This window comes from Rhinolophus sinicus, linkage group LG07, assembly GCF_036562045.2.
Source record: "Rhinolophus sinicus isolate RSC01 linkage group LG07, ASM3656204v1, whole genome shotgun sequence".
Lineage (NCBI taxonomy): Eukaryota > Metazoa > Chordata > Mammalia > Chiroptera > Rhinolophidae > Rhinolophus > Rhinolophus sinicus.
Window position 1 is genome coordinate 93,109,718 of NC_133757.1, and position 18,565 is coordinate 93,128,282.

Sequence of the window (18,565 nt, forward strand, 5' to 3'; positions counted from 1 at the left end):
GCAATCATATCAAAAAAATGTTTCTGAACTGATTTTAAAGAAATAATCAGAGAAACACAAATTTATAAACAAGGATACACCCTGCAGCATTTTGTATTAAACTCTTACCGAGGCCTAGACAAGGTTCAGTCTTAACACAATGATAAATTCAAGAAAAACAGTTAAAGTAAAGCAATTAAAGGGAAAGTCTGCTATTTACACCTCTCAAATATAATAAAGGTCAAAGAGTATAGTCTATATTAACCCTTACCAAAATCCCCTTTCCTCTATTTTTCACACCTACTAAGGTATCTCCCTGCTCAAACTGCCCCACCATCTAAGTAGCAGCTTTCTTTCTGCTTCTTCCAGCCTGCTATCTCAACATTTTATCATGTGTTAAACCAACTTAAATCAATCTCTTCCAACCAGTATTCTTAGTTTTGAGGGGAAAGGAGAAAAAAAATTAACTGGTAGTTCATAATGAAGTACTACCACTAAACCCAGTTCTTCAAAGAATATTTCGTTGTATTAGAAAATGATCATCATATAATACTGTGAATGAAAAAAAACCAAACCTTTGTTTATAATACAACCCCAATTTTCAATCATTATACATGTGTTATCATAGGAAAAAAATACCAAACATAACAGCATATGCTAAGATTTGAGATAATTTGTACTTTCTTTTTAATTTTTATGATGAACACATATTATAAACATAATCTAGTAAACTTATAATAATAAATATATCCATTTGATCGGCAGTTTAGATTCATATGTAATTTGGGTTGAAGATATCAGATACAGCACATTAGGGTAAGGTTTTCCAAACACAAACTCCAACTGTAAACTTACAGGAACTAGGAAATGTGAAAAATAAATTTCTCTTTGAGAGTTTGACTGTAAGATCAATCCAGAATGCAGATATAAACAGTCACAACATTGGAACCTGGCTACATGTATTAATATAACCAAAGAAACACTGTATGTCAGAAAAGAGACAAGAGGCTCAAAAGCATAAAAACGAATGGTCCCAAAAGACAGATAAGACTAGTTCACATTCACTTTCCAGAGAAGGAGAATTAGTTACCTGATTTTGACCATTCCTTACCTCAGAGACAAGGCTATCACCATACCATTAGGATGAAGCTTAATATAGGAAGCTGGAGCCCACAAAATATTTATAGGTCCATCACCAATACAACTCCTATTTTAACTCCACGCTATTAAACATTTCATCTGTCCCACTCCTCTTACAACAAAATAACTTTCTAATTCCTACGCAAGCTTGCCCATGTAGAAGGAATGTGCTGACAAGGCGTATTTCTGGCCTATGTGACAATGAAGCTTTCAAGCATTTGACTTTTCATGAGGCTTAACTTTGACTGCCAACAGAGACATACGGCTTCTGCCCTGTGTCTGTCTCTTGTGAATTTTGTTTATAGAGTGAACTGATTTCCCAGGGACTGATAGTCTATGCACACTGAGAGGAGAGTCTAAGCGTCTTTAACATAGCTAAGTATAGCTGGCCTTCCTGAGAATGTACTACCACACTACTTCCAGCTTATATGGACTCAGTTTAATGATACGGCATTTATTTTTATTAATTTAGTCAAACTCAAAATAGAACGTGCAAAACACTATGTTTGAAAAACAATATACTCTTGAAATCTTAAATAACTCCCACTGATTTTAGAAATTCATTCCGAAATCATTTGATGTAGAATGTAATTTCCCTCTCACACAAATATATGCACATACATGTACAATCCTATAAATATTCTACTGCTGATAGCCACATTTAAAAGAAAATTATCCTTGGTAAGGCACTTAACTTCACATTAATTTTTTTTTTAATTATAGAATATGAAGTATGTCTCAAAGAAAAATATTGTACATAAAGATGTATAATTAACTAAGACGTTTTATAACATTCTATGATAATGTTCTCAGAATTTCACCTAAGCATTTGATAAAGACAGAAGATTTCAAGACAGATTTCATTTAAACAAGGCAGACAAGAAATGGACATTCTGCTATTATCAGAAAGCTTTTTATGTTGTCATATATAATTTATATATGCATTTCCTCTGAATTAAATTTATCTACAATTACCCCAATTTATTATATACTACATATATCTCTAGTATAATTCGTAGATATCATTAATTTGTATAATTAGTATATGATTATTGCAAACAGATGAAAGGATTCATTAAATTTAATTTACCTGGTATAAGCTGTGCTCCAAACTTGGAAAATGTTTTTAGACAAAATTCTTCTGCAATAAGCTTAGATTGAAATGGGGGAAAAAGTTAGAAAAGATTAAATTTCCAAAATAAAACACCCATTAATCAGAATACATTTTTCCCCTTTTTTAGTCACAATTATGCTGCCAAATAAATACTAATTAAACCCAAATAATCCATTAACTAAATTCTTCTCATGTTAACTCCCTCCCAATCTTACCAATTTATTTATATTGCTTCTCCAAACAAGCTTTCTTCTCAAATTAACCTAGTGCACCAAAAGGCAGCCTGTTCTGCGTATCTCGGGAATTTAACACAACTACCTCCTATCTGGAATCACCTCAATAGTCTAAGTGCATCCATATCCCTTTTTTACTTCAACACTGACAGGAACCACTTCATTATCCCTTTCTCAGATTAACTTCTCAGTTATTTCAACTTAACTCTGAATCTTCTCAGCATCTCCAATGAGTGTTCACGCTTATCAACATGCAACTGTAAACATATTTTGGATAAATATTTGCATATTCCCACATAACTTGACAGGTAACTCTTTTTACTATTACTAAAAAAACTCTATGACTTACTCCCTAGCATTTATGAACATATTTTGAGGAGCCAAAAACATTAGTATTTCCTGCAAGTAATTTTCTCTTCCTACTTACATTTTTTCCCTTCTTTAAGTACAACACAACGATACCAACAAAGATTTAACTCAATGTAAGCCTGCTTTTTTCCCTACTGGGCGGGGAAGGCAAGTGAATTTTCTCTTTTTCCAAGAGAAATGAGGCCTGGTGGAGAGAACACTCCCACAGTGGTAGTGGACCAGAACCTCCAACAGGCACAAAACCATGACTCAGAGGGTCATCTTTCCCATGAAGGATCCTCCTAGAGTAGGTCTCAAAGTCTCAGACCAGCAGAATCAGCATCACCAGGAATGCATTAGATGTGCAAATTCTCAGGCCCACCCTCAGAATCACTCAAACACATATTATAGTGGTGGGAACCAGTAATATCCTCTAAGTGAGTTTTGCATATGCTAAAGTTTGAGAAGTACTGCATCTGAAGACAGATGTAAGTGAAAGTCAGATTCACAGGCAATTCAGAGTAACTGTGTGAATGTTTTCTCTTCTGAACATTTGCATTTTTTTCCCTTTCTTTTTCATAGGAGAAAATGGGTACTTTATGATCTCCAGCTTGTTTCATATTAGGGAATTTCTTACACTGTTTGAATGTGAGTCTTTCTTTTTCCCCTGTGTGAATACAAATATGAATTGAGAGGTGGGGTATAGAGAATCCAAGAAAATTCTGGAATCCCTATGCGGTGCTGTCCCATACAGTTGCCACCCATATGTAGCTATTTGGATTAAATTTTTAAATAAATGTAATTTAAAATTCAACTCCTCAGTCACACCAGCCACATTTTAAGTGGTATTATAAATAACCACATGTGGCTAGTGGCTACAATGCTGGGCAATACAGCTATACAACACTTCACCATCATGGAAAGTGCTATTGGACAGCACCTATATTCTTAATGAATCAGAGCTTATTCGTGATATTCAATCCACATCCAGAAAGTTTCAGAGTGTGCAAGATTGAGAACTAGGCCCTATTAACCTTGGCTGACAGCATTACATTGTGAATTAAGGGAATAAAAAAAAAATCAACTGTACAGAATATTATAGTGATACTGAAAATAGTCTGTATGTTGCAGTAAAACTCATAAATTGTTTCAAAGTTAAAGGCTTAAAAAATGTATCACAAACTTTCTCACTAGAATACTGAACAAATGATACAGTCATGAGTCACATTATGTTTCTGTTTTGGTGTATGTCATACGCATATCCACACATGACAGTGATCTACCCCGTAGCCTGGGTGTGTAGCAGGCTGTACCAACCAGGTTGGTGTAAGAGCACAGGCTATGGTGCACACAATGACCAAATCACCTAACAATGAATTTCTCAGAACATACTCCCATTGTTAAGCGGCACATGACTGTATAAATACATCTTAAGAAGAAAAGATAAAGGTTTTCGTGAAGAATGAAATCTAAGTGGTGCCTAGATAGCAACGAGGGGCTATGTGTGGACTCAACATGTAAGGTCAAATACTTCATGTGTTAATAATGAGAGTCGGCCCTTTTTTCTTTCCATATTATATGTTCTGAATATATCAGGCTTGACTATTTTCTTCATTGCTGGCTAGTCAAATTCCAGTGCTTCAGTCTTGAGACTGTATGTTCTAACTGCTAGTATGGGGGAAAAGAAATCTCAGCAAGATTAAATGAAGTCATTCTTTCTTCTTTAGTAGCTGCCCCAATACAATAGAGATTGCACCACAAAACTGTCCTCGAAAATGTTATTTACAACAAAGGAGTCTTATAAGACACCGACATTTCAGAGATTGTTGCTATGTCCTATACAAGTAAATTTTAACCTCTAACTTTTAATTGGCTTTTTTGCTTACTAATGTGGTCTCATGGTATTAATAGCTAAATCCACATCTCTGTTTTTTGAAGAGTATTTGTTCACACAGAGGCTCTGTTAAGCCAGAAGACAAACGACAGGTCCCTCTCCTCTCATAAGCATATAGAAGTAATAACACCATGATTTTTCTAGATAGCTGATTACAGAAGAGTTTAATAGTGATCAGTTAAATTAACAGAGACCACACAAAACATGTAATGTACGTAATGTAAAGTAATTCCAGTTTCAGGTGATCGTTATTTAGTCAATAACTTATGCTAACTGTTTCGATATAGATATTTTACAAGTTCTGTCAAATTAAAATTCAATTCAACTTTAAACTTATTATGCACCTACATGCAAGTACTACAGGAAAAAACACTGAGTCAACCATTTATTACACATACATATAAATCAATGCCCACACAACAATGGTTTCTAATCATTTTCTATCAAATAGAATATAATCTAAATATAAATTATATTAGAATATAGTAATGCTGATAATATTTAACATATATTGAATATACTGAACACTTATGTGCTAGATATTAATAAGTATTTTACATCCCTTATCACTTTTAACTCTCTTAACAACTTCATGATAGAGAAATATTTATAATCCCATTGTTCACAGAAATGTTTAATAATTTTACAGTTGGAAACCTAAGAAGACAGAAAGTAGAAGGTGGTTGGCAGGGACTGGGGGTGTGTGTGGAGAATGGGTAGCTATTAGTTAATGGGTAGAGAGTCTGCTCCACAAGATGAAAGGTTATGGAGCTGGATGGTAATAATGGTTGCATAGCATTATGAACCTATTTATTACCACTGAACTGTCCACTTAAAAATAGTTCTGATAATAGATTTTATGTTACATTTATTTTACCACAATAAAAAATTACAAAAGAAACCCAAGAGACAGAGGAATGATTCCGTGCTATTGTGATTTATAATAAGAAATTTATCTTTGATCATCAAATTCCTGGCACACAGTTCCCAAAACCTTGGAATTTCCTAACTGTTAAGAGGATAAAAGTGTCTTCTGTTATTTATAACAAGCTCCTTTCAACCACACCTGAATTTCTATCAGTGAAGTGACTTTTGGAGTGCCCCTATGATGGAGGCTGGTTGCCATAGAAACCACCCGTGATTAGAGGGTTGGAACTTTTAGTCCCACTCCCCTCCCCTCCGGGGAGGAAAGGGGTTGGAGGCTGAATCAATCACTAAGGACCAAAGATTTAATAAACTGTGTCTCCGTAATGAAACCTCCAAGAAAAACCCAAAAAGACTGGGTTTGGAGTGCTACCCGGTTGGTAAACATGCCAGGAGGGTGGTGCACCCTGGTTCCACAGGGACAGAAGCTCCTGCACGCAGGACCCTTCCAACCCTTGCCCTGTGCACCTCTTCATCTGTATCCCTTATAACAAACTGGCAAACGTGAGTGAATGTTTCTCTGAGTTCTGTGAGCTGCTGTAGGAAATTCATTGAACCCAAGGAGGTTGTGGGACCCTCCGATTTACAGCTGGTTGGTCCGAAGCACAAGTGACAACCTGGACTTGCGATGGCTTCTATAGTGGGGGCAGTCTTGTATGACTGAAGGATCTGATGCTACCTCCAGACACAGTGTCAAAACTCAATGGGACTGGAGGACACCCTGCTGGTATCACAGAACTTCCTGCTGTGAGGAAAAACTACCATACATTTGGTGATCAGAATGTCAGAAGTTAAGGATTATGCGTTAAGAGGAGACATGAAAGGAATGTTTTCCCGCCTACAGATTCACAACTGGAAAGCAAATAGGAAGGGGAAGAGTTATACAAGAATGGAAAGGAAGGTGATTCCAGGGTAGTTTGAAAACACTAAGTCTCTTCAAAACAGATAAGGCCATGTCCTACTTAAGCACCATAACCCTACTGTTCAATTTTAATTCTAAAGAAAAAAAATCATACCTGAGGTGAGAGAAACTTTTCAATGCGTTTGGCTATAAAACCTTTCTCCAATATGGAGTTGACTGATGGTCTATCCCTAGGATTTCTTTTAAATAACTGAGAGAGCAAACTGCGGAGATCATAAGAATAATGCAAAGACACGGGTGGAAAAGATCCCGATATTATCTTCAGTACCAGGTTTTTCATATTGCCAGCTTCAAACTAAAATCCAGAAAATAAATCAACATACATAAAACATACATTAACTGAAAATGGGAATATCAACAATGAGAAACAGTTCTTTACCTATCAATATAGAACAGAACTATAACCCTCTTCCAAATATTTTAATCAGCATATGTTCTCTAGAGCAGCATTCACTTGGTTATTTACAAACCTATTTAAAAGAGAATATTAGTCCTACTAGTATGTTATAACTTGCTATAAAACTTTTACTTATTTAAGAGTAAAAGATGAGATAAAGGTATTAATTAAAGATTTTATAAAAACATAACCATAATCAAGATGGTAGAACCAACCAACCTGGTGATCTTCATTTAAGACCTGCCTTCCTGTGCCCATTGTAGTAACTAGAACAGGAAATTACAGAACTAAAAGTGTTGGGGGAAAATATAATAAATATATATACTAATTACTTTCCTTTTAAACATTGCTCATTATTATTATTTTTAAGTGTGTGATGCTCCCAAAAGCCATGGAATCAATGTGGCAAGCACTCCAAATGGGAATATAAGTCATATCAATGGGAATACTATATATTTTAGGATTAAATACAATATAAACTCTAACTGAAATAAAAACAACAAAAACCAGACATGGGCAGTTTAAAATCTAAAGATTTCATTTTGAGAGTAAAATTAAGCTTTGACATCTCAGCTAACATAGTATAGAACAGTTGTACATTATCAATATGTTCTTAATATGCACATTAAGTTTTGGTATACATTAGGCATTGGTGTTTATACCAATTAAAAAAGACTTCTGTTAAATGTTGACTTATCCTAGCACATTTAAAGTATGTCATTCAGTTCATTAAATTTGAATACAATTCAATTGTCTAGAAATATCTATGTACCTAAGAAGGAATTCTAAATGCAGAAAAACACGTTACTCTATTCCTTTATTACAAAGAATTTTCATTTCTCTCTCAACTGACAAACTCTTCATAAATAAACGTTAAGTGAATTACTTAATTTCATGTCCACTTCCAAAATACAGAAGTGATATTGACAGTTAAATGTAGATGAAAAGAGTTTTTTAAAAATACACTGATTTAGACCTAAAATGACTGTGTGTCACAGAAAAATTGACCAATTCCTTCAAATACAGATCTGATAACAACTATTCCACCTTACTTTGGCAGTTTATACTTTTTCTCCTGAAGAAAGGAAAATAAAATCTAAGGCAATATAGTAGGAGACTATGCAAACATGAAAAAAATACAACAAAGAAAAATACTCCACAAATAATATCAGGCAATTGAAAAACCAGCTATAAAACTGCTTGTAACATAATTAAACTTTTGAGGGGAAAAAACAAAAACAAATCTCATTTTATAAATTATTCTAGAAGAAAGCCTAGAAGGAAATGACAAAATATTACAAGTAGTCATTACTGGTTGAAAGAACTGCTTTTGATATTTATTCATTTCTTTACATTTTTATGTATTTTCTTAAGTTTTCTGTAATGAAAATACACTACTGTTTAATCAACGGGGGAAGAATTTTTTAAAAGCAAATTCTGAAATGAAAAGTGAATAACATTCAACCTATGTAGGACAAGAACTTCCCCTTTGGGTGTGTTTGTTATGTGTCATCTCAAAAGACTCTCAAAAGTGAAAATTTTAAAAACCCTGAATTAAAGAGTATTTAAATTGAGAAAATCCCTTGCTAAATATGTTGGAAAAAATTCCTTAGATAATTTTAATTCCAAACTCAAATAATTTGAGAAAAATTGCTAAAATGAAACTAATAAAATTTGTTAAGCCAAAATATCAAATTCATATATAATTTAACATTTAAAAGATAGCAAGTTTATTTGTCTTTAGAAATAATTTTCTGAAAAAAAGGATGATACATGTATTATAAAAAATATATAACATGCATATATATTAAGGGAAAATCAATTTAAATTTATACTTCTCAGAAGATGAGAAATTTACAAACTGACAGAGAAGATTTCTAGTACAAGAGGTCATCTGAAAGATGGCAGGTGGTTTTTTAAAAACAGAAAATTATAGTCACTTTTTGACGTAATTTTAAAAATATTTCAGAAACTTCTACTTACTGCATGTTTAAGTGTGCACATCTCATAAAGGACACATCCTAGAGCCCAAATGTCACTAGAAAAGAGAAAAATAAAAAAAAGTTTTGTAAGTATCAGATTTTTTTTTTCATTTAAAGGAAACAATATTAGCATGAAAATTCTTTGCAAAAATGTTCTAAAAACATGTCCTTTAAAACTTAAAATTTCAACCATAACCAAATGACAAAAGCAGTTATCTCAGGTTACAAAAATAATGGTTGCCCAAGCAATTATTTTAATCTCGTTAAAGAAATGTAATATTTAAAAAACAAAATCAGTAAATTTCATGGATATTCCATTAAGTAGTTTTATTTCACAAAAGTCAAACTGCTTTATTCAATTATTTGCAAAACATCACATTTTTAAAAAATATCAGTACTAAATACTGCTTTAATAAACATGAAGAAAATATTAATTTACTAAAATTATATCTCAAATAAACTTGTGATGGTCAACTGAAACATTACGTAAGAATAAATACAATTTATCTTATTCTAATTTAAAGACTTAGTTAACCTACCTTCTTTATATAGCTCTTTTATTTTAAAGTAGATAGATTTTTTTATAATAAAAAAACTACCTCAATTTTTAAAAGGAAATAAAAACTCGTAGTTCATAGTTATAGTGGTCCTTAGAAGTCAGCAAAAGCAAAAAACATTGCTCCTGAAAGTTGAGCTAATTGGAAAAGAATAAAACCAATTATTGAAATCCTAATGTTATCCATGTTGTTGCAGATGGCAAGATTTCATTCTTTTTTATGTCTGAGTAATATTCCACTGTATATATACCGGGGGTACCAAAAAAATGCATACAAATGGACACTTTGGTCAATGTTGCTCAAGCAGTAGTTCGCCGACATCAGAAGTGTCTGGACACTGATGGTAACCACTTTGATCACCTCCTATAATTGCAGAAGTCAAACATGACTTGTAGTCATCTTTTATTACTGGTATATATGATTACAATTTTAATACATTTTTTTTCCCTTTCTTAAAATGCGTATACATTTTTTGGCACCTTCTGTGTGTATGTGTGTGTATGAATATGTCTGTATATATACACACACATATATACTAGTACAGTATCACTTCTTCTCTACCCATTCATTCATTCATTGATGGGCACTTAGGTTGCTTCCCTATCTTGACTATTATAAATAATGCTTCAATGAACATAGGATGCATATGTCTTTTCGAATTAGTGTTTTGGGTTTCTTTGGACCTAAAAGGTATTTTGCTAAGTAAAATAAGTCAGACAGAGAAAGACAAATACTGTATGATTTCACTTATATGTGGAATCTGAAAAACAAAATAAACAAACAAAGCAAACTCATAGATACAGGGAACAATTTGATGGCTGGCAAATAGGAGGGGGACTGTGGAAGTGGTTAAAAAGAGGAAGGGATTAAGAAGCACAAATTGGTAGTTAAAAAATAGTTATGGGTATGTGAAGTATAGCACAGGCAACAAAATCAATAATATTGTAAAAACTACATATACTGTCAGGTGGGTACTAGATTTATGGGGGAAGTCACGTCATATAAGTTACATAAATAATCTAATCATTATATTGTACACCTGAAACTAATATAATATTGTATGTTAACTAAAATTGAAAAATTAAAAAATGTTTAAAAAAGAAAAAATTTGTAATCCCAAAACTCTGTTCAATTTCAAGATTCAGCTGGAAAAGAATGTAAACATAATTAAGCTTTTTAGTAATTTGTACATGTTACACATCAAACAGTATAAACAAAAACATCAAGCTAATGATTCTATTAATTTTTTTTAAATACACTTAGAAATACACTTAGAAAAACATGAATTTCGAAGTCTAATTGCTGATGTTCAGCCATTACGTTTTAAAGCATTTTTCCCACAAAACTGATTTAATATAAAACTCTTTAAAGGATGATTAAACTCATCCCTAACCTAAAGACTGATTTTTTTTTACAGTTGACTTAGTCACAAGACACAGAAGTAACATTAAAATGTAAAATGACTTTAGCTCAAAGAAAATGCTGTTATCTTTTAGAATATGCACTAATAATACATTCCATAGACTAGACTGATCATTGTAATAGAAATTGATTTTACAAATACATTGCTAGAATGATGTTCTCAGCCTTTATCGCTGAAGTTTGAAATACAGCTTCCTCCTCATCCTCAAGAAAAAAGAAAAAGGGAGTGGGGTGGAGGCAAAGAGACAGATAGCAATCCCTAATACATGCATTACTGCCAGCTACCAATTTCTTTCTTTACCTTCTATGAGCACTTGGCAAAATTAAGACCAATGTTTTCTGGTTGAGATTTTTCTATTAGAAAGAATGGGAGAAAATAAAGGGCAATTGGAATTCAGTGGCAGAATTCCTCTTCCCACCTACATACAATTTGGTAACCACAATACAGCTCAGTAATTAAAAATTTGGGATTGGAAACCAGATGCCTGGAACAATTTCTTTGTTCCAGAGAAGTAACTTTACTTCTACGCATTTGATTTTCTTACAAAGAAAGGAGCAATGATTAATGCACATGATTAATACATACAATGCACAAGGTTACTGTGAAGATTAAGAGTTAACAGTGTGATGCATAGAGATAATGTTCAATAACTATTAACTATTGTAATTCAATGGAAGTCACTATTACAAAGAGAAAGACCAAAGAAAGCAGTCTATTTCCAAATATAATTTAATAATAGTGATTCATTTTATAGTTCCTTTAGCAAGATAGTGAAATAGTTTCTTTACAATTCCTCTCATCATATATTTAAAAAATGTGTGTGTATATATATGTTTACATATTTATATTACCAATTTTAGAATAATATTCTGACTGCTAATAAATGTAGTATAATAGAAAGATTTAAAGGAAATATATATGTAACAAATATCATTTTAAATACCTCTTATTATTGTAGGGTTTGTTTTCACAAATTTCAGGTGACAAGTAGTATGGGGTCCCTATGCAAGTCCGAGCTAGTTCTACAGTACTAGAAAAAAAAGAATTACTGGATAAGCTTAAGATACTTATAGATATAAATTATCACATACATATCATGAATTAAAATTTCACTGAAACATATCAAAACAGTTTCAAACTGCTACGTTACCTATTAAGAACTCTAGCAATTCCAAAATCTCCAAGTTGTACTGTCCCATTTTTGGTTAAAAATATGTTCTGTAAAAGAGAAAAAAAAATCAGAATATTACAGTTCAGTTCTGAGTCAACAACTTTTTTCATAAAAATAAATCCAGTCTTAAAAATTGCTGGGAATAACTGGATATCCACATGCAAAAGAATGAATGTAAACCTCTATCTCACATCTTACACAAAAATTAACTCAAAATGGATTGTAGACCTAAATATTAAGAACTAAAACTATAAAATTCCTAGAGGAAAATACAGAAGTAAATCTTCATGTCATTGGTTAGGCATCGATTTCTTAGATATGATACCAAAAGCGTAAGCAAAGCAGAAAAAACAGATAAATTGGATTTCATCAAAATTAAAAACTACTGAGCATCAAAGGACACAATCAAGAAAGTGAATAGACAATGCACTGAACAGGAGAAAACATTTGCAAATCCTATATCTGATAAAGAATCTGTATCCAGAATAAAGAATTCTTTCAACTCAACAACAACAAAGACAAATCAATTTTAAAACAGACAAAGACACATATTATATGATTCCATTTATATAACATGTTCAGAATAGGCAAATCCATAGAGACAAAAAGTAGATTAGTGGTTTCCAAGAACTAGGTGAAGGGGGAATGGGGAATGACCGCTAATAGGTACAAGGTTTGTTTCTAGAGTGAAAAGATATTCAGAATTAGAGAGGATGAAGGTTTCACAAGTCTGTGAATATAATAAAAGTGACTGAACCTTATACTTTCAAAGGATGGACTTTATGGTATGTAAAATATATCTCAATAAAGCTTTAAAAAAATGAATGCAGACCTTCCCCTACGTCAAAAAAAAAAAAGTGCCTAAAAATTTAATTAGCCTAAAATGTAACATATTAATCTTAAAGTTTTCCAATAATGAGGGGAGGGGTTGAGGGGCAGGTAAAGTAGGTGAAAGAGATTAAGAAGTACAAACTTAGTGTTTCAAAATAAGTAAGACATGGGATTTAACATACAGCATAGGGCACATAGTAATATTGTAATAACTTTGTATGGTGACAGATGATAACTAGACTTATTGTGGTGATTTCATGTATATATCAAATCACCTGACACTAACAGAATGTTATATGACAATTACACTTCAGTAATAATTTTTTTAAAAAGTGAAGATTTCTGGGTGCCATCCAAAAAATAAAAAGAAATAAAAATTGAAACAGCATGATAGTTTAAAAATGTATTTAATTTCCAAAACCAATTATTTTGCATTTATAAATACACACATCCAATACTATCAAACAGTGAAGCCAGGAGTTTGTGGAATAACATGAATTAAACTCCATATGAGTCAGGACACTTAAATCAGGCACATGCTCACAGCAGAAGATGACACAAAGTGGGGTTGACGGGGATGTAGTAAAAGGGGGTGAAATGGGATTAGCTGACAGGGGTTCAGGGACAGGAAAATGGGTGTGGAACTCCCACCACAGTTCCTCTTCTTCCCACTACTCATCCTGGGACTAAGGCTATGTAAGAAGCTGCAGGCCTGAGGTGAGAAGACACCCTCTGCCTTGACACAAGAAAGCGAACTTCCTCTGTGTTCCCCACTCTGGGAATTGAGAGATCCTAAGTGAGGCAACTATGAAACCTCTATGCAAATATGACTGAGCTGTAGGGATAAATCAAACAACAAAGAAATATAAAGCAAAGAAAACTAGTCCAAAAAATCATCAGAACAAAAATTCATTCCAGGTAGAATTAATTTTATAAAACTGTTCAATAAAAAGTTTAAAGTACAGACGTTTAGAAATTGCAGAATAAATTAAGGTAATAAATATCCATTTAAAAAGAACAAGACATTATGAAACAAGAAGTTTCCTAAAAAAAGTGCCTAAAATTTAATTAGCCTAAAATGTAACATATTAATAAGAAATAAGAATAAACGTGAAAATCCATTTAAAAACCTTGAAGGGAAAAAACAAATCATTATAATAAAAAATAGATGACATAAGCACTAATTTACACAAAATTAAAAAGGGATTCAGTTAACTGGAAGGCAGACTGAAGAATTCACCTAGAATGTAACAGACAAATAAATAAAATATGAAACAAATACAATACTTGAGGGGATAGATGAAGAAGTTCCATCGTTATGTCTAGAAAAAATCCAGAAGACAACCATGAAGACAGTGATAAAAAAATAATGTATGAAAAAAATATAGCCAAACATTTTCCAAAACATTTCCTGAGTAAATACACATTCTCAGATCAAAAGTACACAGCATAATGAGTAAAAACTGAACCTCACCAATGCATAACACCGCAATTTCAGAACAATGAAGATAGAGAGAATATCCGAAAATCTTCCACCAGAGAGAAGAAACAAGGCTAAGAAATAATAATGGCTTTAAATTCCTAAACAGCAACACTAGAAGCCAAGAAGAGACAAATGAGCAATATCTTCAAAATTCTGTAGGGAAACTATTTCCAACCTAGAAATTTATAATCCAAATTTTCATAAAGTAAGAGAATGGAATAAAGTCATCTTCAGACAGGCAAAATCTCAAAAAGTACACTTTCCACACTGCAGTTTTTTGATATTTTTCTGTTATAATGAGAAAGTAAACCAAAAAAGAAAAAGACATAAGACGTAGGCAGGAGATGGAATGAGAGATGCTGATGAAGACTTCTGGGATTAGAGTGAATGGGGAGCAGTGAAGCGAGAAAACAATCTGATGCAGATTGGACCGTGTTCAAACATTCTGGCCCAAGACAATGCTAGTTCCATGTCCATATCCATTTAGAAGTTGTCAGTAACAGAACAAACATACCTGTGATTTTATGTCTCGATGAAGAATTTTTCTATCATGTACATGTTTCAGGGCCAAACATATCTGTACAAACCAGTCCAAAATCTAGGGAGGGAAAAATCAGATCTGTCATTTTTTTTTAAATTTACATTTCATAGCACTCTTTCCCTGAGCACTAAAAGGATTCAGAAATATTTGGGGTTGAGGGGAACTCAATCCTTTAAAAAAATTTAGGCTACAATTTATTTTTAATTTGTAGTCACCAACATCACATAGATATTCAAGCCAAGTGACATACTACGTGCAGGGCACATACTAACTTTAAAATGTAAGAGACTGCTATTGAAGCATTTATTATAAATCAGAATAAATATGAAAAGAAATTTCCAGAGAAGAGTGAAAATGGAAATAATTTATATTTTATGATCGTATTATGGGGGGTGACTTTGTTTATTAATGCATCTTTTTTCAATAATGCTTTTTTTTTAACATAAATAAAAATCATGAGAGAAAAAGAAAATCACGCAGGAAATGTAAATGACATCTGAGTCTTTTTCTCTCCCCACATTTACCACACATAAACACACTCTGGAATTGGCCACCTGAAAGTAAAAAGTCTTAATTTCTTCCTCAGACCTAATACCAAAAGAATTCCATGTAGATGGTATTTTGAAACATAAAAATTAAACTATACAATGATAAAAGAAAACATAGGTTAATTTTCTATAATCTTTGATTAATGCAGGACTTTCAAAACATGACACAAAACCCACAAGTCACAAGAAACAACACTGACAAAGTTGAGACTATAAAATTAAAGCATCTGCATGGCAAAACATATATAATCAAGTTTAAAAATAATTTGAGAACGTATCTGCAACATAATTGATTGATTACTTTGTCAAAGTTCTTCCAAATCACTGAGAAAAATACTACCAGCCAAAATAAGTGGACAAATGACTGGAAAGGCAAATGACATTGGGGGGAAAAAGCCAATAAACACATATACAAAATACTAATCTACCTCCAAATTTAAAAAATAATAATAATTAAAACAAGATACCATTTTAACGTGTCAAAAATAAAACAATACATAATGTTGGTCAGAATGTGGGGAAATAAGTCTTTGCATACCCTACTTATGGGAAAGTTAATTATAGTCATTTTGCAAAGTATGTAAAAGTTTTAAATTGACACACCATTTGAAAGAACTGCAATTTCAAATTTATCCTACAGATATAGTATCACAAATACAAAAAGATGTGTACATGGATGCTTTCCCCAGCACTGTTAGAGCAAAACATTATAAACAACCTAAATGTCCATCAAGGGGCCTGGTTAAATATATTGTGATATTAATGTACTACAAATACTGTGTGTCACCAAAAAGAATGAAGTACTTCTATGTACACTGTTAAGTGAAAAAAATAAAGTTGCAAAATAGTATGCATAGCATACTCCTAATTTTTTTAAGTCTATGATTGTGTATATTACATACCTGAGTGGTATAAGAAGGAAAGGCAGAATAAAGGAAGGAAGCATAAGATAGTTACCAATCAGTTAACAGTGTTTACCTTAGGGAAAAATTTTTTTCAGAAAACAGAATGAAAGTAACAAGCTTTACTTTTTACTCTTAGCTCTTCAGTATTTTTTTAAAGAACAAATATTACATTAAAATAAGCTAAAATTAATATTTAAAAATTTATTTTCTTAACAATATTCACATAAGGCACTATGAGTACAAAAATGAAATAGTTTTCTTGACTTTAAGGAGTTCATATGGTGGTAGAAATATGTTTATAAACAAATACCTACAATAAAATGCACAGGTTTTATAACTGTGTTATATACACTAAGAGAGCAATTAATTCATCCAGGGAGGGATCAGCAATAGGTACAAAAATAAGACAAAAATTAAGGCCAGTTGAGTCTTATTGGTATGCGCTCTGCCAATAGAACTGGAACACATCTACACATCACCTATGCCTCATTTTACAGATAGGGCTTTTCATTACCATATTTCCCATACCTATACTCCTTTATAATTTGACAAAAAAGTATTCGGCAGCAATGATGTACCTGGATAGATAGGTACAGGAATCAACAAAAAAAGAAAAGAACTCAGACCGGAGGTCAGCAAATTTATTCTGTAAAGGGCCAGACAGTAAATATTTTGGGCTTTGAAGGCAATATGGCCTCTGTCTCTACTCTGCCACTGTAGTGTAAAAGCAGCCATAGATTATATGCAAATAAGCATAACTGTATTTTAATAAAACTTTGTTCACCAACACAGACAGTGGACCGACTTTGGCCTATAGGTCACTGTTTGCCAAACCCTAACAAAGACTATTGAGGGAGATGAGAAAGTAAACCAGAGTATTGAAGAAGCACAGTGAAGGAGAGCCATCTCAGCCTGGAGGTGATAAAGTTGGACAGATGTGATTCCAGAGCTAAATCTGTGCCTTCCTTGGCTTTGTTTATACCTTCCATCAAAATTTAGCTCTGGAGGGCCAACCCTATGGCTCAGGCGGTTGGAGCTCCGTGCTCCTAACTCCAAAGGCTGCCGGTTCGATCCCCACATGGGCCACTGGGTTCTCAACCACAGGGTTGCTGGTTCGACTCCCGCAAGGGATGGTGGGCTGTGCCCCCTACAACTAGCAACGGCAACTGGACCTGGAGCTGAGCTGCGCCCTTCACAACTAAGACTGAAAGGACAACAACTTGAAGCTGAACGGCACCCTCCACAACTAAGATTGAAAGGACAAAAACTTGACTTGGAAAAAAAGGCCTGGAAGTACACACTGTTCCCCAATAAAGTCCTATTCCCCTTCCCCCAATAAAATCTTAAAAAAAAAAAAAATTAGCTCTGGAATAGCTGCCTATAGAGGGGAGGTGATGGGAAATGGAGTATGAAGAGAAAAAGAGTAAAAAGAAATAAAAAGCACAGGTTTTGCTGGAATGGAATAATGCAGCTATTAAAACTAATATAATTAATCTGTTATGGACTAACATGTAAAGATAATCCAAATAATTTTTAAGTGACAAAAGCAAGAGAGAGCATGGTATATACTCATATACTATCCCATTTCTGAATATGTGTGTGTCTTGATGTTTACGTGTACATGTACAAATATGAAAAAGAAAGGCTGGAAAGATACACCAAACTAAAAACAGTGGTCATCTCAGGAATGGAGCACTAGTGAAAGACTTTCCATTGCTGTACCTCTTAGTAATTTTACAATTTATTTTGTTTGTAAAAAGAAAATTCTATAAGCTTTGGAATTAGAAGCAAGTTCAGACACTGACTATGTGATTGGGGAAAGCTACTTAACCTCTCTTGGATTTCTTATTTACCAAATAGAAAAACTACACTAATTCATGGGGGGTTATGAGAATTAAAAGAGATAACAAATAAAACACTGTGCTCCCTCGATTCCCCTTTGTAAAAGCATACAATGAAAATTAAGAATGGGTGATGAGAAATGTAATTTAGAGACGGAAAAGATCACAGATGATTAGACTTGAGCTGACCTTTTTAAAAAAAATGGTTAAAAAGAGAGAGTTGGGGGAAAGGTATTACCAAAATAAATAAATAATCAGTATAAGCGCATGAGAAGAATGAAATGCATAAACATGTGTCCCACTACCTAACACAAAATGCATGCTTAATAAAA

General features: G+C 33.0%; 1 protein-coding gene across 9 annotated transcripts in view; it reads right to left on the reverse strand.

Annotated features, from left to right (window-relative positions):
- The window catches only part of NEK1 (NIMA related kinase 1), a 129,215-nt gene that overhangs the window by 96,629 nt on the left and 14,021 nt on the right, over positions 1 to 18,565 (reverse strand). For 8 of the 9 annotated variants that reach the window (XM_074338302.1, XM_074338303.1, XM_074338306.1 and 5 more), the window contains 6 exons: positions 14,913 to 14,996; positions 12,064 to 12,131; positions 11,857 to 11,943; positions 8,935 to 8,989; positions 6,649 to 6,849; positions 2,210 to 2,270 (listed from right to left, as the gene is read on the reverse strand). In XM_074338302.1, coding sequence (XP_074194403.1) covers positions 2,210 to 2,270; positions 6,649 to 6,849; positions 8,935 to 8,989; positions 11,857 to 11,943; positions 12,064 to 12,131; positions 14,913 to 14,996 — 556 coding nt within the window. The remainder of the gene's footprint in view (positions 1 to 2,209; positions 2,271 to 6,648; positions 6,850 to 8,934; positions 8,990 to 11,856; positions 11,944 to 12,063; positions 12,132 to 14,912; positions 14,997 to 18,565) is intronic. The other variant, XM_074338305.1, reaches the window with a different exon arrangement.